Raw genomic sequence first — 16,118 nt, forward strand, 5'->3', positions numbered from 1 at the left:
ATGTTAGCTTCAAAGACAATTTGGAGAAATCTGCAGATTATCCTCGTCTCTAGGCCATTCATTCGAATGCTAGAAGATAATTCATCTCGACTATCCTTAATGATGAGAAACATCTTGTGGTTCTTCTAGCGTTCATATTTGTTTATTTCAAAATGTCTTGATTCCTATATCTGAATTGGATCCGCTTACATTCTTGCTCAAATAAATATGAGTACATTAAAAACTTGATCACTTACATCATAGCCATCGTGCATGAACAGGGTTGCAACATAGTTGCATTGCATAATCACATGTTGTTTGGGTGTGAGTCTAACATAGTGGAATCCGTGTGATAGACTAACTAACTTTATGCGTTCCGTATGTCTACGTAAAGCTTTTGATGTTTTTGAAATTTGAAAAACCTCTCTCTTAATTTGTGCTATTTGGGTTGCTCCCTATGATTTTCTTGTGTAGTGGTGATTGTTCCACGAACTATAGTGCCGCGACGGAACCTAGGGCCTCGTATGGACTGCAGCCATATGATTGTGCCACTGGGTGCGCGCTAGTGCTTAAGTACGTGTGGATATGAACTACTACAATTATCTTTTCATACAACCCTTAAAATATTTTTTTTTCTCTCTACCTCGTCTTCTTTAAGGAGTAGGCCCTAGACGAATAACGATGCGAATGGGTTGTCTTAGTTTTGAGTTTCTAGGGGTATTAGTACACTAACTGGCATGTCAACATGTGCATCTTGTATCATTCAATTCAATTAATAAACAATATCGAGCAAGAATGTTCTTGAGAAAAACTTGCCTTGATACTCTTTCTTTTCAGTTTCTCCGAGCTCCTTAAGAACTCACCTTGACGTCTTTTCTGTATAGGATCACTACCTAATTCAGAATTTGATTCTTCCAGAACTTAGAACCTCTCTTCTTTGCCAAATCTTACTATGTGTTAGCGTTAGAATGGTCAACCAGCCCTTTTCAGCCGACTTTGATGGTGACTGTATTTCCTCTTTGGATTCCAAATCTGTGTCAATCAATCTACTGTGTTGCTGACCAAATATATCCTTTCTCTAAGAAATGTTTCCTGGTGTATCATTCTCTGTCATTCATCCGCAATCACTCTCCGCCTTATACAATGTTATTCTTATCTCTCAATTGGAGAAGTGTCATAGCGTCCCAACCGACCCCGTCGATTCGGAGGCACTCGATCTTCAATCAGGTCTTATCTACAAAGAATACCCTGATTTCTTTTCCGATGAGTAAGTGCTCTCTCTACCACACTCCACTTTCTTGATGAAGTTCATTGTTCTAAATTTTATATATGTGGACACAATCACCATCAAGAAAGCCCTAGGAATGTCTCTCTGTCACATCATTCGTGTCATTGTGCACCATCTCTTAGATGTTTATCTTGTCTAGGTGAATATGACATCAACCTAGTCCGAGTTTTATCCTTTCCCTCTTGTCTACCTAAATCTCGGGACGAGATTTTCTTAAGGGGGGAGAGTTGTCACAGCCCAAGAAAAAAAAGGAAATAAATAAAATTTTCCCGCCGGGCCCACCCGTCAGCCTCCTTCTTTCCTCCTCCTCTCTGTTCTGCGCCGCGGCACGCACGCGTCGCCATGCGCCGGCCATCCCCGGCTTCCGTGCCGCGCGCGTCTTCCGCTCGCCCCATCCTCCACGACGACGCCGCGGCCTTATCCTTCCCCGCTGCCGTGTTCTCCTTCTCCTCCCCATCTTCCTCCTCCTGGAACTCGAGCAGAGCTCGCCCCCATCGCCGCGCCGACGAACTCCGGCCGCCGTTCCTCGATTTCGCGCGCCCACGGCCCCCTCACCTCGCCCTCCACCTCCTCCAGCCTCCTCGAGCTCGCTCCCGCGTTTTCCCGGGGGAATCAAGCCCGCGCCGCCCGGCCGCCATTGACGCCGCCGCGAGGAGCTCCGTCGGCCGCCGTCGATTCGCCGTCTCCGGTGAGCTACTTCTCGATTCCTTGCGCGAGGAGCATCTCCTCCCTTCCCTCGCTCGATTTCCCTCCTCACCAGGCCTCCTCCCCCTCCCTGCAGGGCCGTTGGCGCAGCCCTCCGCCCGCCGCCGCTGTTCGTCGTCGCGCCGCCCCGTCGTCACTCCTCTCCGCCCGTGCCGTTGTTGGTGAGCTTTGCCGTCGCCTGGAACATGCCTTGCGCGCGCCTCCGGCCCCTCTCCAGCCCTGCTTCGCCGCGCCGCCGTTCGCCGCGTCGCGCGCGTCGTGGGTCTGTTCGTGGACACGAAGAAGATGAGCAGTGGTAGAAGCTAATAACAATCTTTGTTGTACTTGTGTGTGTTTGAGTTTGCAAAAATCATAGAAAAATATATATAGATCCAAAAATAGTGAAACTTGTTTTGTTAGTTTCCTTTTGCTTAGATCTACTCGTGAAAAATATAGTTTTGCATGTTACTGTCCTGTAGATTTACTTGTGGTTTAATATTGCAAAAGTGAGTTAAATGCTTAGTTATTTGTGTGATGCTCTAAAAATGCTAAACCAAATTTTGTTAGGCTCCTTGTGAAATGTTCTTTCCAGTGGTACAACTTGCTTGCATGAATCTCGCATGTTGGTTAGCGTTTTGTTTCGATTTTGTGCTTGGTCTGAAATGTTGTTTATTGCATAAATATTTTCTGAAAATGATAAAATGGCAAAACCACTTTTGTTAGCCTTGTTTACATGTTTAGTTCCTGTGCAAATTTTATGGAAATTGTTTGGACTCGTTTGCATGTTCTTTTTTTATTTATCTTATTTAGAGTAACTAAAATTTGATATATTTATGATTAATTCTAGGAAAATGCTTTTGATGTAAATCCAAATTTTCATGAGTTCCTTGTAATGTTCTTTGCTTTCTCAATTTAATTTGTGATTTATGTTTGTTTTATAAGTTTATTTCCTAATTCTTGCTCTAGTTTCCTCGTTCGTGTTTGCATAGTGATTGGTTGTTGTCGCGTGTGTTACGTTTGTGAATCATCGCATATGTGCCATTCATTATTCACGTCTTGTCACCCTTGCATAATCTAGGATATCACACTAATGCATGCATCTCATTTCATGCATAGCATTTGTTGCACAATCAGGGCATCATGCTAATTCTGGCATCTCATTCATGCATTATAGTGACTGAACCGTCGGAGAACGAACCCGTTGAGCCTGCCGAGTCCGTCGAGCCTGAACCCGGAATCCCGTTCATGGTCGAGCCCGAAGTTAACCCAGGCAAGCAGCTAAGCATGATTCTTTACTCCTATTTAATCTGAGTTAGTTAGTTACATCACCGGGTAATATGGGGTTATATAGTATGTATGTATTGCATTTTGATACCTATTCTCTTGCATTACCCTTCCTTGAATTGTTATCCATGTCCTTGTCACTTGTTAGTCAGTTAATAACTTAATCTGATTAGATGCTTAGCCCTGCTTAGAATACTCATATTGCTTGCTCGAAAGGAATGGTTTGGAGTATCACACTTACCTGATTATCCTTGAGTGCACTTGAGTATCTGGGACAAGTGGAGTGCAGTATCGAGATTCGAGCGGAATGTTAGGGCCTAGAGAATGAAGTCACATGGGCATAGTCCGCTTGGATCGATTAAGGACCGAGTGGACGACGTTGGTTTTGAGCACCTTTCCGTGCTACCACATATCCAATATAATGGAACGGATAAGCCAATTACCTTCTTTGACTTGATCATTGATGTACAGTCCTAGATACGTGGCTAAAGGCTATGCAGAGAGGCTTAGAGGTGTCCCCCAGATGGACCTATGTGTAGGAAAGTTTAGAGATGTCCCCGGTGGAAACTAAGTCTCTACGCGTAAGCTAGGTGTGAAGATTTCAATGATCGAGCCATGTTGGGAACGGTTGTCGCGAGTGCCCCTTATCCAACTTTGGCCGGTTGGGTGAGTCGCATGGTCCTCGCGTCGTGTGGGTAAAGTAGTACACCCTTGCAAGGTTATAACCAATTCGAATTGCCGCGCTCTCGGTTATGAGCAAGCTCATTATCCCATGAACTCCTCATAGATTATCGTTTATGATGGGAACGGTTCTTGTTACATCTATGATCAGTTATAGATGATGTTACTCTCTTAATCAACTAAAAGTGTTTGGGGGTTTGGACAACTTTAATTAATTTTGTTAGAAGAGCTCATGCTTATGCAATAATTACTTAACCTTAAAGCTTTTATTTGAGCCTTTGCATGATCCTTGCTTATTTATTTGCGTAAGTCTTGCGGAGTACCTTTGTACTCAGGGTGCTTCTAACCCTAGTTGCAGGTGAACCCGAAGTGGTGTTCGGCCACTTCTACCCCGCCGATTTAGGCGCGGGGGAGGAGTAGGTCGTTGAGGCTGGGATGGTGTCCTTGAGCAAGACATCATCATCGTAGTAAGTTTCTTCGTAATCGAACTCTGTGAGAGCATGTAAATATAATAATTCTTAAGTTTCTATTTAATATGGTTTCTGTGAGCCCAAGGTTTGTAATGAAGTTAGGTTGGACCCACCTATATCAAATTTGTAATAATAAATGAATAAAATTGCTCTTTGTGGATCATCAGCAATGTATGCGTTTGTATAACGGTACGTGTGCTTAATCCTGGGCATGTGGCAAACACGTACCGGGACTACCGGGTTTGCTCTCGTTCTGGGTGAATTGTGTTGATTAAGTGCCTCTAAGGCATGGATTAGCACGTGGCGTGTCGAGAGACGGACACGTGTTAGCCCTCGTCTTAAAGGATTAATCAATAATTTCACCTAAACCGAGGGTAAATTGGGCGGTTCTCACACGCCGGAGCGGCATGTCGGAGAGGAGCCGCCGCGGCGCTGTGCTTGGCTTCTGTGAGAAGGGGATTCGCTGATGCCTAGCGAGTAGCGACTAGCGAGAGGGGGGATTTGCCGTTGCAATTGGGAAGACTCGGTGCATAGACCCGGTGCGCGCAAGCGCAGCTCGAGCGGCGTCCCTAGCGTGTCAAGATGCGAGAAAATTGGGATTTTGCCCCTATGCGAAGTGGGTTTTGCTGGAATGCCGTCGAAATTGTGGGTTTCGCTAGAATGCCCTTATGAAGGTTGCGCTTTACGCTATTTTGCCATTTCGTGATTTTTGACAAATTTACCAATTCTGCAGCTCAATTTTTGACCTGGATGGACGCTTTTGCCCCTGCCTCCTTCTCTCTTTATCCTCTCCCCTGTTACTCCCATTTCCTTACTCCCGTTTCCTCCATCTCTGGAGCCGACGCCCCGCGGCCAACGCCAGCCAGCACCGGGCCGCCGCACCCAGCACCGTGCGGGTCCGCCGTCGCGGCCGCGAGCTCGCCCTTCAGCTGCTGCACCACCGCCGACTGCTCGACCGACACAACCGCCCGCACACGCTTCCCGCCGGCGTTGTCCTCCGTCGCGCCGCTGTCCTCGCCGCGCCCACGCTTGCCTAGCCGGCCGCTGTTGTGCTGCTGCTGGTGGTGGTGGGCGCGGTGGTACACGTGGCCGTCCTCGTCCTCGTTGTCGTAGTCCTCGTCGTCGTCGTCGTCCGCGGAGGAGTCCTTCATCCCCGGCGGGGACGGGGCCGCCTGGTGCTGCAACTGCACGTGGCGAGCGGCAGACGAGGCCGCGGGCGCCGGCGGCGGGTGGTGGAGGCAGGCGGCGTCGCCTCCCGCCGCAGCGTGCGGCGGCGCGTGCGACCCGCCGCCGTTGTGGTAGGCGCACATCTCGCGGAAGAAGAGGTGCTTGGAGCTGAGCAGGTTGCGCGCCTCGTCCTAGGCCTTGGCCGAGAGGTCGTCGATGGCGTCGAGGAGCGCGTGGTTCTCGACCACCCGGCGTGCGGCTGACGGCGGCGCAGCAGGGGCTCCTTGGGGCGGCGGCTGGGGGGTGCTGGCCGCAGGCGCGCCGGCTCCTGGTGGCAGCGGCCACGGGGCGAGGGCTCCGGGGAGGACGCCGGCGCTCCAGCCGCACCGCACGGGGAGAATAGAGGAGAAGAGAGAAGGAAGCAGGGGCAAAAGCGTCCATCTAGGTTAAAAATTGAGCTGCCGAATTTGTAAATTTATCAAAAATCTCGAAATGGCAAAATAGCGTGAAGCGCAACGTTCATAAGGACATTCTAGCGAAGTCCACAACTTCGATGGCATTGCAGCGAAACCCGCTTCCCATAGGGGCAAAATCCCAAATTTCTCTCAAGATGCAAGGCGTTTTTTCTATTTTTATATTTTTTAAAAATATTTTTTTACAGAAATATATTTTTGGTTTTACAATTTACAGTTTTATATCCTGCCCTGCCGGGCGGTAGGGACTTATATGTAATTAAAATTTGAGTGCTATCGCATGGATGCCCCTACCGCCCGGTGGAGGGGCGGCAGACAGGCCGACCGCCCGGCAGGGGGGCGGCAGGCTCCCTCCCAATATAAAAGCAGAGCCCCCCACACCTGCATTTGCAGCAAACACATCCATAGAGAGAAAAAGGAGAGACGTGGGGTGAGGGAGAGAGTTGCAACAGCGAAGCCCTGCCGGATTTTGGATCCGAACCGCAGGTAACCAATATTTCTCAACTTGGTCATTCTAATTTTTTTGTATTTTTAATTCTATGATTAGTGTTTTTTATAATTGTAACCGCTTAGAGTTCGGATTAGTGGTTATAATTGAAGCCGTACCATGGTTTTAGAAACTGGTTTAATTAAAATTAAGTCTTTGGATGGCCAGATATGTCGAGCAAGATGGCGTTTCAAGTCTTTGGGCGGCAAGGGGCCGGCCGCCCAACTGTAAATTGTGAAACTAAAAATATATTTCTGTAAAAAATGTTTTTAAAAAATAAAAAAATAAAAAAGGCAGATGCAAATGGGGCGGTTGTAGGCTGCCCGCCCCACGTCCGCACGCGCCGCAAGCTGCCACGCGGACAATTGCGGCAGCCCACATCACGCCGCAAGTGTTTGCAGGCTTTGCGGCGGCCCGCATAGCGCCGTCGGTTGCCGCCATGACCACCCAATTAGCAGAGAAGACTGCTCAGGCGCTCATGCTAGCAAGCCTAAGCTCTAAGTATAACAAGCATATGATCCAGATTTTGCAACACCATACATGTATAAGAAGCCTATAACAACTATATGCTCTAGATTTTTCAACAATACAACAAATTCCAAATATGTTCCAGGATCGGATGATGACATCGGTGAGTGTCTGAAAAGATTAAAATGGATTATACATTACAGAACCAAGATTGTGAGAACAAAGTGGTGGAAGCTTAGAGGGGAAGCGGCACAAGCGTTTAAGAAAAGGATGCTAGGTGAGGGGCCTTGGGAAGAAGGAGAAGACACAAATGACATGTGGCTAAAGATGGCAACATGTGTTCGGAAGGTGGCCTCAGATGTGTTTGGCGTGAGTAAGGTAGGCAAACAAGAGGGGGAAGACACCTGGTGGTGGAACGACGAGGTGCAAAGGGTTATTAAGGAGAAGAAGGAGTGTTTCAAACGCCTCCACCTTGACAAGAGTGCAGCCAACATCGAGGGCTATAAATTAACGAAGAGGGTTGCAAAGCGAGCTGTGAGTGTAGCAAAGGGTAAGGCGTATGATGACCTGTATCAGCGGCTAGGCACGAAAGAAGGGGAGAAGGACATTTATAGGATGGCTAGGATCCGCGAGCGGAAGACAAGGGACATCAACCAAATCAAATGTATTAAGGATGGGACAAATCGACTGCTAGTGAAGGATGATGAGATCATGGATAGATGGAGAGAGTACTTCGACAAGTTGTTTAATGGGGAGAGTGAGAGCCCTACCCTTGAGTTAGATAACTCTTTTGACGATACCAACAGACGTTTTGTGAGGAGAATTCAGGAGGTAGAGATCGGGAAGGCTTTGAAGAGGATGAAGAGAGGTAAAGCGATGGCCCTGATGGTATTCCCATTGAGGTGTGGAGATGCCTAGGAGATAGAGCAATAGCATGGTTAACTAAGCTTTTTAATCTCATTTTTCGGTCAAACAAGATGCCGGAAGAATGGAGGAGAAGTATATTAGTACATATCTTCAAAAACAAGGGCGATGTTCAAAGTTGTACTAACTACCGTGGGATTAAGCTAATGAGCCATACGATGAAGCTTTGGGAGAGGGTTATCGAGCATCGCCTAAGAAGAGTGACAAGTGTGACCCAAAACCAATTTGGGTTCATGCCTGGAAGGTCAACCATGGAGGCGATTTTCTTAATACGACAATTGATGGAGAGATATAGGGAGCAGAAGAAGGACTTGCACATGGTCTTCATTGACCTTGAGAATGCATATGACAAAGTACCGAGAAATGTCATGTGGTGGGCTTTGGAGAAGCACAAAGTCCCAACTAAGTACATTACCCTCATTAAGGATATGTACAAGGATGCGACGACGTTTGTCCGGACATGTGATGGCAACACCACTGACTTTCCTATTAACATAGGCCTATACCAGGGGTCAGCATTGAGTCCTTATTTATTTACTTTAGTGATGGATGAGATCACAAGGGATATACAAGGTGAGATCCCTTGGTGTATGCTCTTTGCTGATGATGTGGTGCTAGTTGACGAGAGTAGGGCAGTGGTTAATAGGAAGTTAGAGCTGTGGAGACGCACGTTAGAGTCGAAAGGGTTCAGACTTAATAGGACCAAGACCGAGTACATGATGTGCGATTTCAGCGCGACTAGGCATGAGGGGGGAGATGTTAGTCTAAATGGGCAAGTGGTGGTCCAGAAGGATACTTTTCGGTATTTAGAATCGGTGCTACAAAAGGATGGCGACATTGATGAAGATGTTAGGCATAGAATTTCAGCTGGCTGGTTGAAATGGCGGCAAACTTCTAGCATCCTTTGTGACAAGAGGGTGCCACAAAAGCTAAAAAGCAAATTTTATAGGACAACAATTCGTCCGGCGATGTTATACGATGCTGAATGTTGGCCTACAAAAAGGCGACATGTGCAGCAACTAAGTGTAGCAAAGATGCGGATATTGCGGTGATTTTGCGGGCACACAAGGAGGGATAGAGTCCGAAACGAAGTTATTCGGGATAGGGTCGGGGTGGCACCAATTGAGGAGATACTTACTCAGCATCGGCTGAGATGGTTTGGACATGTCCAATGAAGACCTCCTGACGCGCCGGTTCGTAATGGGGTTCTTGAGCGGATCGATAATGTAAAGAGGGGTAGAGGTAGACCTAAACTGACGTGAGATGAGTTGGTTAAGAGAGACCTTAAGGATTGGAATATCTCTAAAGAGATAGCTTTGGATAGGAGCGCTTAGAGACTAGCTATCAATGTGCCTGAACCTTGAACTTATTTCTTTCGGGTTTCATCTCTAGCCTACCCCAACTTGCTTGGGAAAAAAGGCTATGTTGTTGTATACATTACAGAACCACACTAATCTATTAGCGCTACACTTGGATCCATCACTTTTTCTCTATGTGGCTTAGCAATCCTACTGCTGCAGCTTCTTCGAACCCAGAATTCAACAGCAAAAGCCTTTCTGTGATGTAATAGTGGGATCAGGCAACCCAGAATCATCGCAGGTAGAACCCAGAAACATCAACCTGCATTCTCAAAAAAAAAAAAGAACAGTGAGCAGGATCCAGATTCCTGAATATGCAATAGTTGCTGGGTTTCATTAAACATAAAAGTTAGCATCCTAAACGAGATATATGCCGCAGGGAAGCAACAACCTTGGACTGAGCAGACCAATCACCATGTAGGCTGGCCATAGACGTCCAAGCTAACAAATCACACTGAATTGACCACTACAAACTAGACACCACTACATTTCCTATGGAATAGGAAGGGAGAAAATTTATGCACATGATATCATTAATGCTCACATATTTCAGGACTTTTAGCCCAACAAAAATATAAAGGTCAGTTTTCTAGATGTTTGTACCTTACACAGGAGAATACCAATTAAGAGATCAGCAACTAGTTAACAAATCAGGAACAAGCTAAGAAGTATCATCCATTAAATCAGATGTCCTATCCTTTTCTAAGATCCAACGGAAGTATTAAGACCACAGATTCATGTGCCTATCCTTTAGTATTAAAAAGTAAAGGGGATGGCAGGAAAGAAAGAAAGAATCGAATGGGCAAGACGGGAGAGAACCTGCTGCTTGGATGTTTCCGGGAGGAGGATGCCACCGCCGTCTTCATGCCAGCCAAGGGCACCGGCACAGTTGCTGCTGCGGGCGACGAAGCAGGTGGCGGCGGCAGTGGAGACAGCATCGCCGAGGGAGCAGAGGTTGCGACCATGATCCCAGATCTCAATGGCGCTGGCGCGGATCCGGGCGCTGGCGCCGGCATCAATGGAGGCGACGCACGTGGAGCAGGTGTAGGAACGGGAGGCAGCGGAGGTCGAGCCGAGGGACTCGCCATGGCGGCGCTAGGGTTCGCCATCAAGGAAGCGGGGAGCGGGTTATGCGGCGCCGCTGGGCCGTGCGGGTTACCTGCGAAATGTCCGCTTCGCGTTGTGGGCTGGGATGCGGGATTTTGTGGGCTGGCGGCGCAGCGTAGCCCAGCGGGCTTATCGCGAAACCCGCGCCACTTGCAACCCGACTAGCGTGGGGTTGTTCCACCTGTTGATGTAGGCAGATCTCCCTCTGGGCCCACATGCAGTGAGTATGGTCTGTTGAGATTGGTCCAGGGGTAGTTTTGGGAGCGTCTGGCATTCTGGCTGTGGCCTGTGGGAGGGGAAAGTTTGGCTGTGTTTAGTTCTAAAATTTTTCTCTCTAACTTTCACTATTCACCTATCACATTAAATTTTTTTCTCATGTATAGAGTATTAAATATAGATAAATAAAAAAACTAATTGCATAGTTTTGATGTATACGACGAGACGAATCTTTTGAGCCTAGTTAGGTCACGGTAGGACAACAATTACCACAAACAAACGAAAAGTACTACAGTGTGCCACAGTATACGATGTGACCTTTTTTTACCACCATTTTACAGATCTAAACACAGCTTTTGCCATCTTTCTGTGCTGCACAAGACGACAGAGATTCTTTTTTCGATTTTGAACGACCTGCCGGCAGAAGGCAGACCAGGAGTACTTGTCAATATTTTTAGATGAAAACAGTGGGAAATGATTGGCGAAGGCTCCTACGCTTTCATTTTCATATTTTTTATTAGAAACTAAAACGGTACAATATTATATAAATCGAAAACGATATCGGTATGTTGATAATTTTGAAAACGAAAATATACGATCAAGAGCCCATCAATAATTATCGAAACTCATAGAAATGATATTTAAAAAACGATAAATATTTCAAACTATTGAGCACAACACTAACCATATGACAACCATATGACTTGACACATTTCATACACAAGTAGTGGTGGTTAAAATATTAATTCAAGTCATCCATCCATAATATATATCTCATTTCGTAGTACTAAAAATTTAGACATTAATCTCACCTTCCATGAAACTATTCGTAGTCTTATGAATTCAAATTGCTAGGTTGTGATTTAGGGTTAGAATAAAAAAGTTATAACTCTCTAAAGATATAGATATGACATTCTCACAATATAGATATCAGAGTGTGTTAGCATTGTACGTGAATACGATATTTCTATCGGTAAAATACAATAAAATATCACAAAAATATGATATTTCTCGAAAACGATCAGAAGTCGCTCAAATCATTTCCATTTTCACTTCCATACTTTTTTTTACCATTTTCATTTTTAATAATTATTTTTATTTTCATTTAGCCTTAAAAGTCGATAAAATCTCGGAAACAATCATAAAAAATCGGAAACTACAATTTTTGTTTTCATCCTTGTCGACGGTCTTGTCGAACACTTGCCCAACTGTATCATTGAAGGCCTCCAGGAGCACACTGGCCTCATGTAAATTTCACTAATGTAGACTCTCAACTGGCGCTCTGTCTAACCCAAGTAACCCATGGACCATAGTGCCATGCAAACCCTTTGTTTCATGCTTTGCGTTTGATCGATGCCAAATACCACACCTTACCCATGTAAACACAAGTGATCAAACGCAATGCATGTGAGCAGGTCACACTGACAAAGTTGCCAATGTAGTACTCTAGCATATTACAAAGGTCCCAGAAGTTATCAGGTGATCACAATGTCCCCTAATATCCCAGTGGTTTATGTATGTTTCATAAAGGTGATGTCAGCCTGTCAGGTACCCAGGCGATCCAATATACAAGCCGCACATCCGGAAGTTGTGTTTACAGAAAAGCTGTGCAGCTTTATAATAGATCAACATCTGAACGTTACCGCCTAAATAGCAAAAGACGAACATGGGGGCATTGTGAGCTCCAGTTTCTAGGATCATGTCCACGTTTTCCCGAGATTCCTCCCAAAGGGCGACTCAGGCAATCTGCTGCCAATGAGATCACGCAGCTCGAACTCACTTGGGAACCTCTGCTCAGTCAGTTTTGAGAACACCTGAAAAGTCAGAAGCGATTTTGGTAAAGAAGCAACAGTGAGGTTTAATACCACTTACTCTGGTCATCCTAACAAATCAAGCCTTATTCCTACAAAAAATGAACCCTGGAAAGCAAAATGATAAATAGGGGAGAAAACAGACATGCTATAGCTTCAACACTGCCCTTTGAGTACATGAACAACAAGAAACAACTGAATCCAGAATAAATTTTACTCTGAAATAAGTAAAAGAAATCCTAAAATTGGACCTAATTCATTATTTCATAATGACAGGCAAATTCATCATCACACAGGCTGCAGAAATGCAATCTGTAAGTCAACAGAAAGGAAAACAGAAAGCATACCAGCTCTCCATTACAGTAAACTTCAAAGGCACCAGAGCTTTGTAGAAAGGACTGAGCAAAATTGCCAAATAGCCAGATTGTTGCCATAGTTCCAAATCTATTGGGGCGCCATGAGTAGTACCATGGAGGTGGAACCATTCCAAGTCTGGGGAAAATCTGATCACCAGCCATTATTGTTGCAACTGCTCCAACTTGTACAATTGGGATAACTTTGCTAAGTACACGCTTGGGGAAGGGTGGAGGATAATTATGCAAGATAACATGAATGCCCGGAAATGAGGTCTCCAGCATGCGTTTCATGGTCATTGCAGTTCCCCTACAATATTGATTAAAATATCAGTACAACATGTAGACGGTAAAGCATGGTAACTATTGAATTAAGCACCTCTTTTCAAGGACAAAAGATGTTCTATGGAGATTAGATAGAAGGATGGTTGCCCGCATTTCTATTCATGTTCTTTTAATACAATCGATGGAAACTCAAGTAGAAGACACATAATGAACCCAATATATAACTTTTACTGAGGCGTATAATGGAGCTAGCTACATTACACGGTCTAACTAACTGAGGCGTACTGATGTGGTAGGGGAAGTGTTAGCTCAGTTGTGTGAAAAATCAAGTGCCTCACATATAGAATTACGTTTTCTTCCAATAAGAACAAAATGTCACTTTGTGATGCATTTCATGTAAAATTGGACATATGTTCAGGAAACAGTCTCTATTTCGCCTCACTCACCATCCTAAAACACTACTCTTATTTTGTAGGGCCAGCCCACAAATTTTCCATGCCATCTATTGCTTCATCCAATCTGCTGGTCCACAAAATTTCAAAGCCTACTATTCCATTCCCTGGTAGCTAGAACCACACTTTCACAGAATCCCTTTTCAATCCAGTGGAATCTCCTCAAATTCCACTAAGGCAGCATGGTCTTTTTACAGTGGTCAAGGTCCGACACAAGACAGGAGAAAGCAAAACAGTTCCTACATTACAATGGTATTTACAGATGAAAGTGCAAGAAAGCTAAAGGCAGTTGCATACAGGTATGCGGAGATTGCAGAACAAGCCAACTTTTAATGGATTTTAAAATAACTCACTACTTTCTATTATTACCAAACTTTGTAGCAATGAAATTGAGGGTGTTGTTTGTCTAATTATCAACTCTCCTACTCTCAGTGACACCATGAGCTTACAGAGTTACATTGATATGGTTTGCCACATCCATGTAAAATCAACAAAGTAAAGCATATAAGATGCGTTGGAGTATTGAATGGATAGCCCATCCCATGGCAGCATCATGAAGACGTCATTCACATAAAGAATAAAAACAAGAAACTTAATCTAGAAGCCTGTAAATTAGTGCACAGAAGTATTGTTATGAATTATGCTACTATCTCACACAAAATGAATCATGCATGTCCCTCATCAATGTTATCTAGTACATGACCTCAAGCTAGGATGCTATGGGGGTGCAGATTTGCGAAATTTGGAAAGCATCTGACAATGAGAGGGTGTCACCACTCACTACATAAAGGATTGAAAATTTGACATGGAAATCCAAACACTAAATATAGTAACAATTTCCGTTAATTTGAATCATCCTCTTTGAATCTTTCTTGTTCTTTTTAAGGTCTTCAGCTGAGGATTCGATAGAGTGGCCAACACCTAGCCCTTCCTTACCCAGTTCCCCCAAAACCATTGTAACATACTGCACAGTTTAAATTGACTTAGTATTAAGTTACTAATTGTTGTGTGTAATACCATAATAGTAAGTTATTAATTATGTATCAACGAATGACGGTCACATATCCATCATTCACTTGTGTTAGTGGTGAGCTGTAGCACCAGATAACTATCATCATGCAAGATAAATTGCTCATGGTATGGGCGCTTGCAGCAAGCACGCAACATTCAAATGCTAAGTATGCACTGCAGCAACCCTACGCACACGTTCATTTGATCCGCCAGCGACAAATAACCTAAGCAATTAAACAAGCAACCACCAGTAAGGCAGTAACCTTAAGACACGCTGGACGGCACGGGCTCACCTGTAGGAGCAGGAGGCGCAGAACTGCAGCTCAACTGTGGCGCCGAACCCAGCCCCATCCACGCGTGGCTCCTGCAATCGCATCAAAACAACACGTCAGTTCGCCATCCAGATCGGAGATCGGGCCAAAGTTCGAGCGCAGAGAGGACTCCGGGCAGGTTACAGGTAGCGTTCATGACCCACCTGTATGGCTGCCCCAGCGGGGTCGGGGTGGTGATGGTGGTGCGGCGGGTGCGGGTGGTGGTGGGGCGGGTGGGGGTGGGGATGGGGATGGTGCGGCGGGTGCGGATGGTGGTGAGGGGGGTGGTGATGGGGGTGGCGGAGGTGGGGAGGCAGCGGCGCGAAGATGTGGGTGAGATCGGAGAAGAAGAGCAAGGCCGGGAGGCCGACGAGGAGGAGCTGCGCGCGGTCCATGGCGCGGCGCGGCGGGGAACGGCGTTGGCTGCTCGCTGCCTTGCCGTCTGTCTCTGGTCTCCGCCCCTTTCGAGACGCGGGGTTGTGGGAGAGGAAGACCAGGGATGAAGCCTCCCGTGTCGCACTGCCAGGTGGGCTCGCCGAATCCTAACCAGCAAGTTGGGTCCCTTTCGTCAGTGGGGGGCTCGGGCGTCGGGCTCGGATTCGTCGGCGGCGGCTCATCGCCTGCCTGTCGTGTCTTTCTCTTTCCGCGTTTGGTGAATAAACGCTGGGCCGGTCGAGTTCGATAGCATATGAAAGCCCAGCTCTAGTTTCAAAGATGGGCTGACTAGCCGCGCAATTTCGTCTACTCGGCCACAAAAATAGCGTTTTTTATATTTTTATATTTTTCAAAATTATTTTTTACAGAAATATATTTTCGGTTTCACAATTTACAGGTTTATACCCATACCGCCCGGCAGGGGGGCGGCAAGGGGCCGGCTGCCGTGCCGCCCCCCTGCCGGGCGGTAGGGGGGCGGCAGGCTCCCCACCCCAATATAAAAGCCGAGGTCCCCCCACTCACCTGCATTTGCAGCAAACAACATCCATAGAGGGAAAAAGGAGAGACGTGGGGTGAGGGAGAGAGTTGCAACAGCGAAACCTTGCCGGATTCCGCACTTGCGAAACAACATTCCCAGTGTGTTTTGAACTTCCCCTTGTAGGCATGCACTCGCCATATACAGTCTCTATCTGCACACCTCACCTCGTATTCTTTGCTGCTAAACTTCAACACTCTGAATTCCTTCCTCAGAGATATAGCCCAGACCTTCACAACATCCTTCACATCTTCAATGGTACGATACTTTGCCCCTTGTATGACCTCATTCACTTTGTATTCAAACTCCGGACATCTAATATCTTGTACCACTGGATTC

General features: G+C 46.1%; 2 protein-coding genes and 1 long non-coding RNA gene across 3 annotated transcripts; all 3 read right to left on the reverse strand.

Moving 5' to 3' along the window:
• Window positions 1-5,183: 5,183 nt before the first annotated feature.
• Window positions 5,184-5,800, reverse strand: LOC120667681. The gene has a single exon (XM_039947708.1). The coding sequence runs from the start codon at window positions 5,694-5,696 to the stop codon at window positions 5,184-5,186; it is 513 nt and encodes a 170-aa protein (XP_039803642.1). The 5' UTR covers window positions 5,697-5,800.
• Window positions 5,801-9,243: 3,443 nt separating this feature from the next.
• LOC120665201 lies at window positions 9,244-10,435 on the reverse strand. Its single transcript, XR_005671112.1, has 2 exons — window positions 10,083-10,435; window positions 9,244-9,525 (listed from the first exon to the last, which is right to left on the reverse strand). It is a non-coding gene; the product is annotated as an uncharacterized LOC120665201 (long non-coding RNA).
• Window positions 10,436-11,965: 1,530 nt separating this feature from the next.
• On the reverse strand, window positions 11,966-15,320 carry LOC120665200 (selT-like protein). The gene is made up of 4 exons (XM_039944673.1): window positions 14,974-15,320; window positions 14,792-14,862; window positions 12,745-13,060; window positions 11,966-12,400 (listed from the first exon to the last, which is right to left on the reverse strand). Exons 1-4 carry the CDS (start codon window positions 15,202-15,204, stop codon window positions 12,284-12,286), a joined length of 735 nt encoding a protein of 244 aa, XP_039800607.1. The 5' UTR covers window positions 15,205-15,320; the 3' UTR covers window positions 11,966-12,283.
• Between the last annotated feature and the right edge of the window lie 798 nt (window positions 15,321-16,118).

The sequence above is a fragment of the Panicum virgatum genome, chromosome 3N (assembly GCF_016808335.1).
Source record: "Panicum virgatum strain AP13 chromosome 3N, P.virgatum_v5, whole genome shotgun sequence".
Lineage (NCBI taxonomy): Eukaryota > Viridiplantae > Streptophyta > Magnoliopsida > Poales > Poaceae > Panicum > Panicum virgatum.

What these genes read in the sequence shown, in the direction of transcription:
- LOC120667681 (XM_039947708.1), bottom strand. Translation starts at nt 5,696, where the DNA reads ATGTGCGCCTACCACAACGGCGGCGGGTCGCACGCGCCGCCGCACGCT.
- LOC120665200 (XM_039944673.1), bottom strand. Translation starts at nt 15,204, where the DNA reads ATGGACCGCGCGCAGCTCCTCCTCGTCGGCCTCCCGGCCTTGCTCTTC. An exon ending in CCGCTGGGGCAGCCATACAG is followed by an intron (nt 14,863 to 14,973) that starts GTGGGTCATGAA and finishes ATGCGATTGCAG; the next exon opens with GAGCCACGCGTGGATGGGGC. An exon ending in TGCGCCTCCTGCTCCTACAG is followed by an intron (nt 13,061 to 14,791) that starts GTGAGCCCGTGC and finishes TCAATATTGTAG; the next exon opens with GGGAACTGCAATGACCATGA.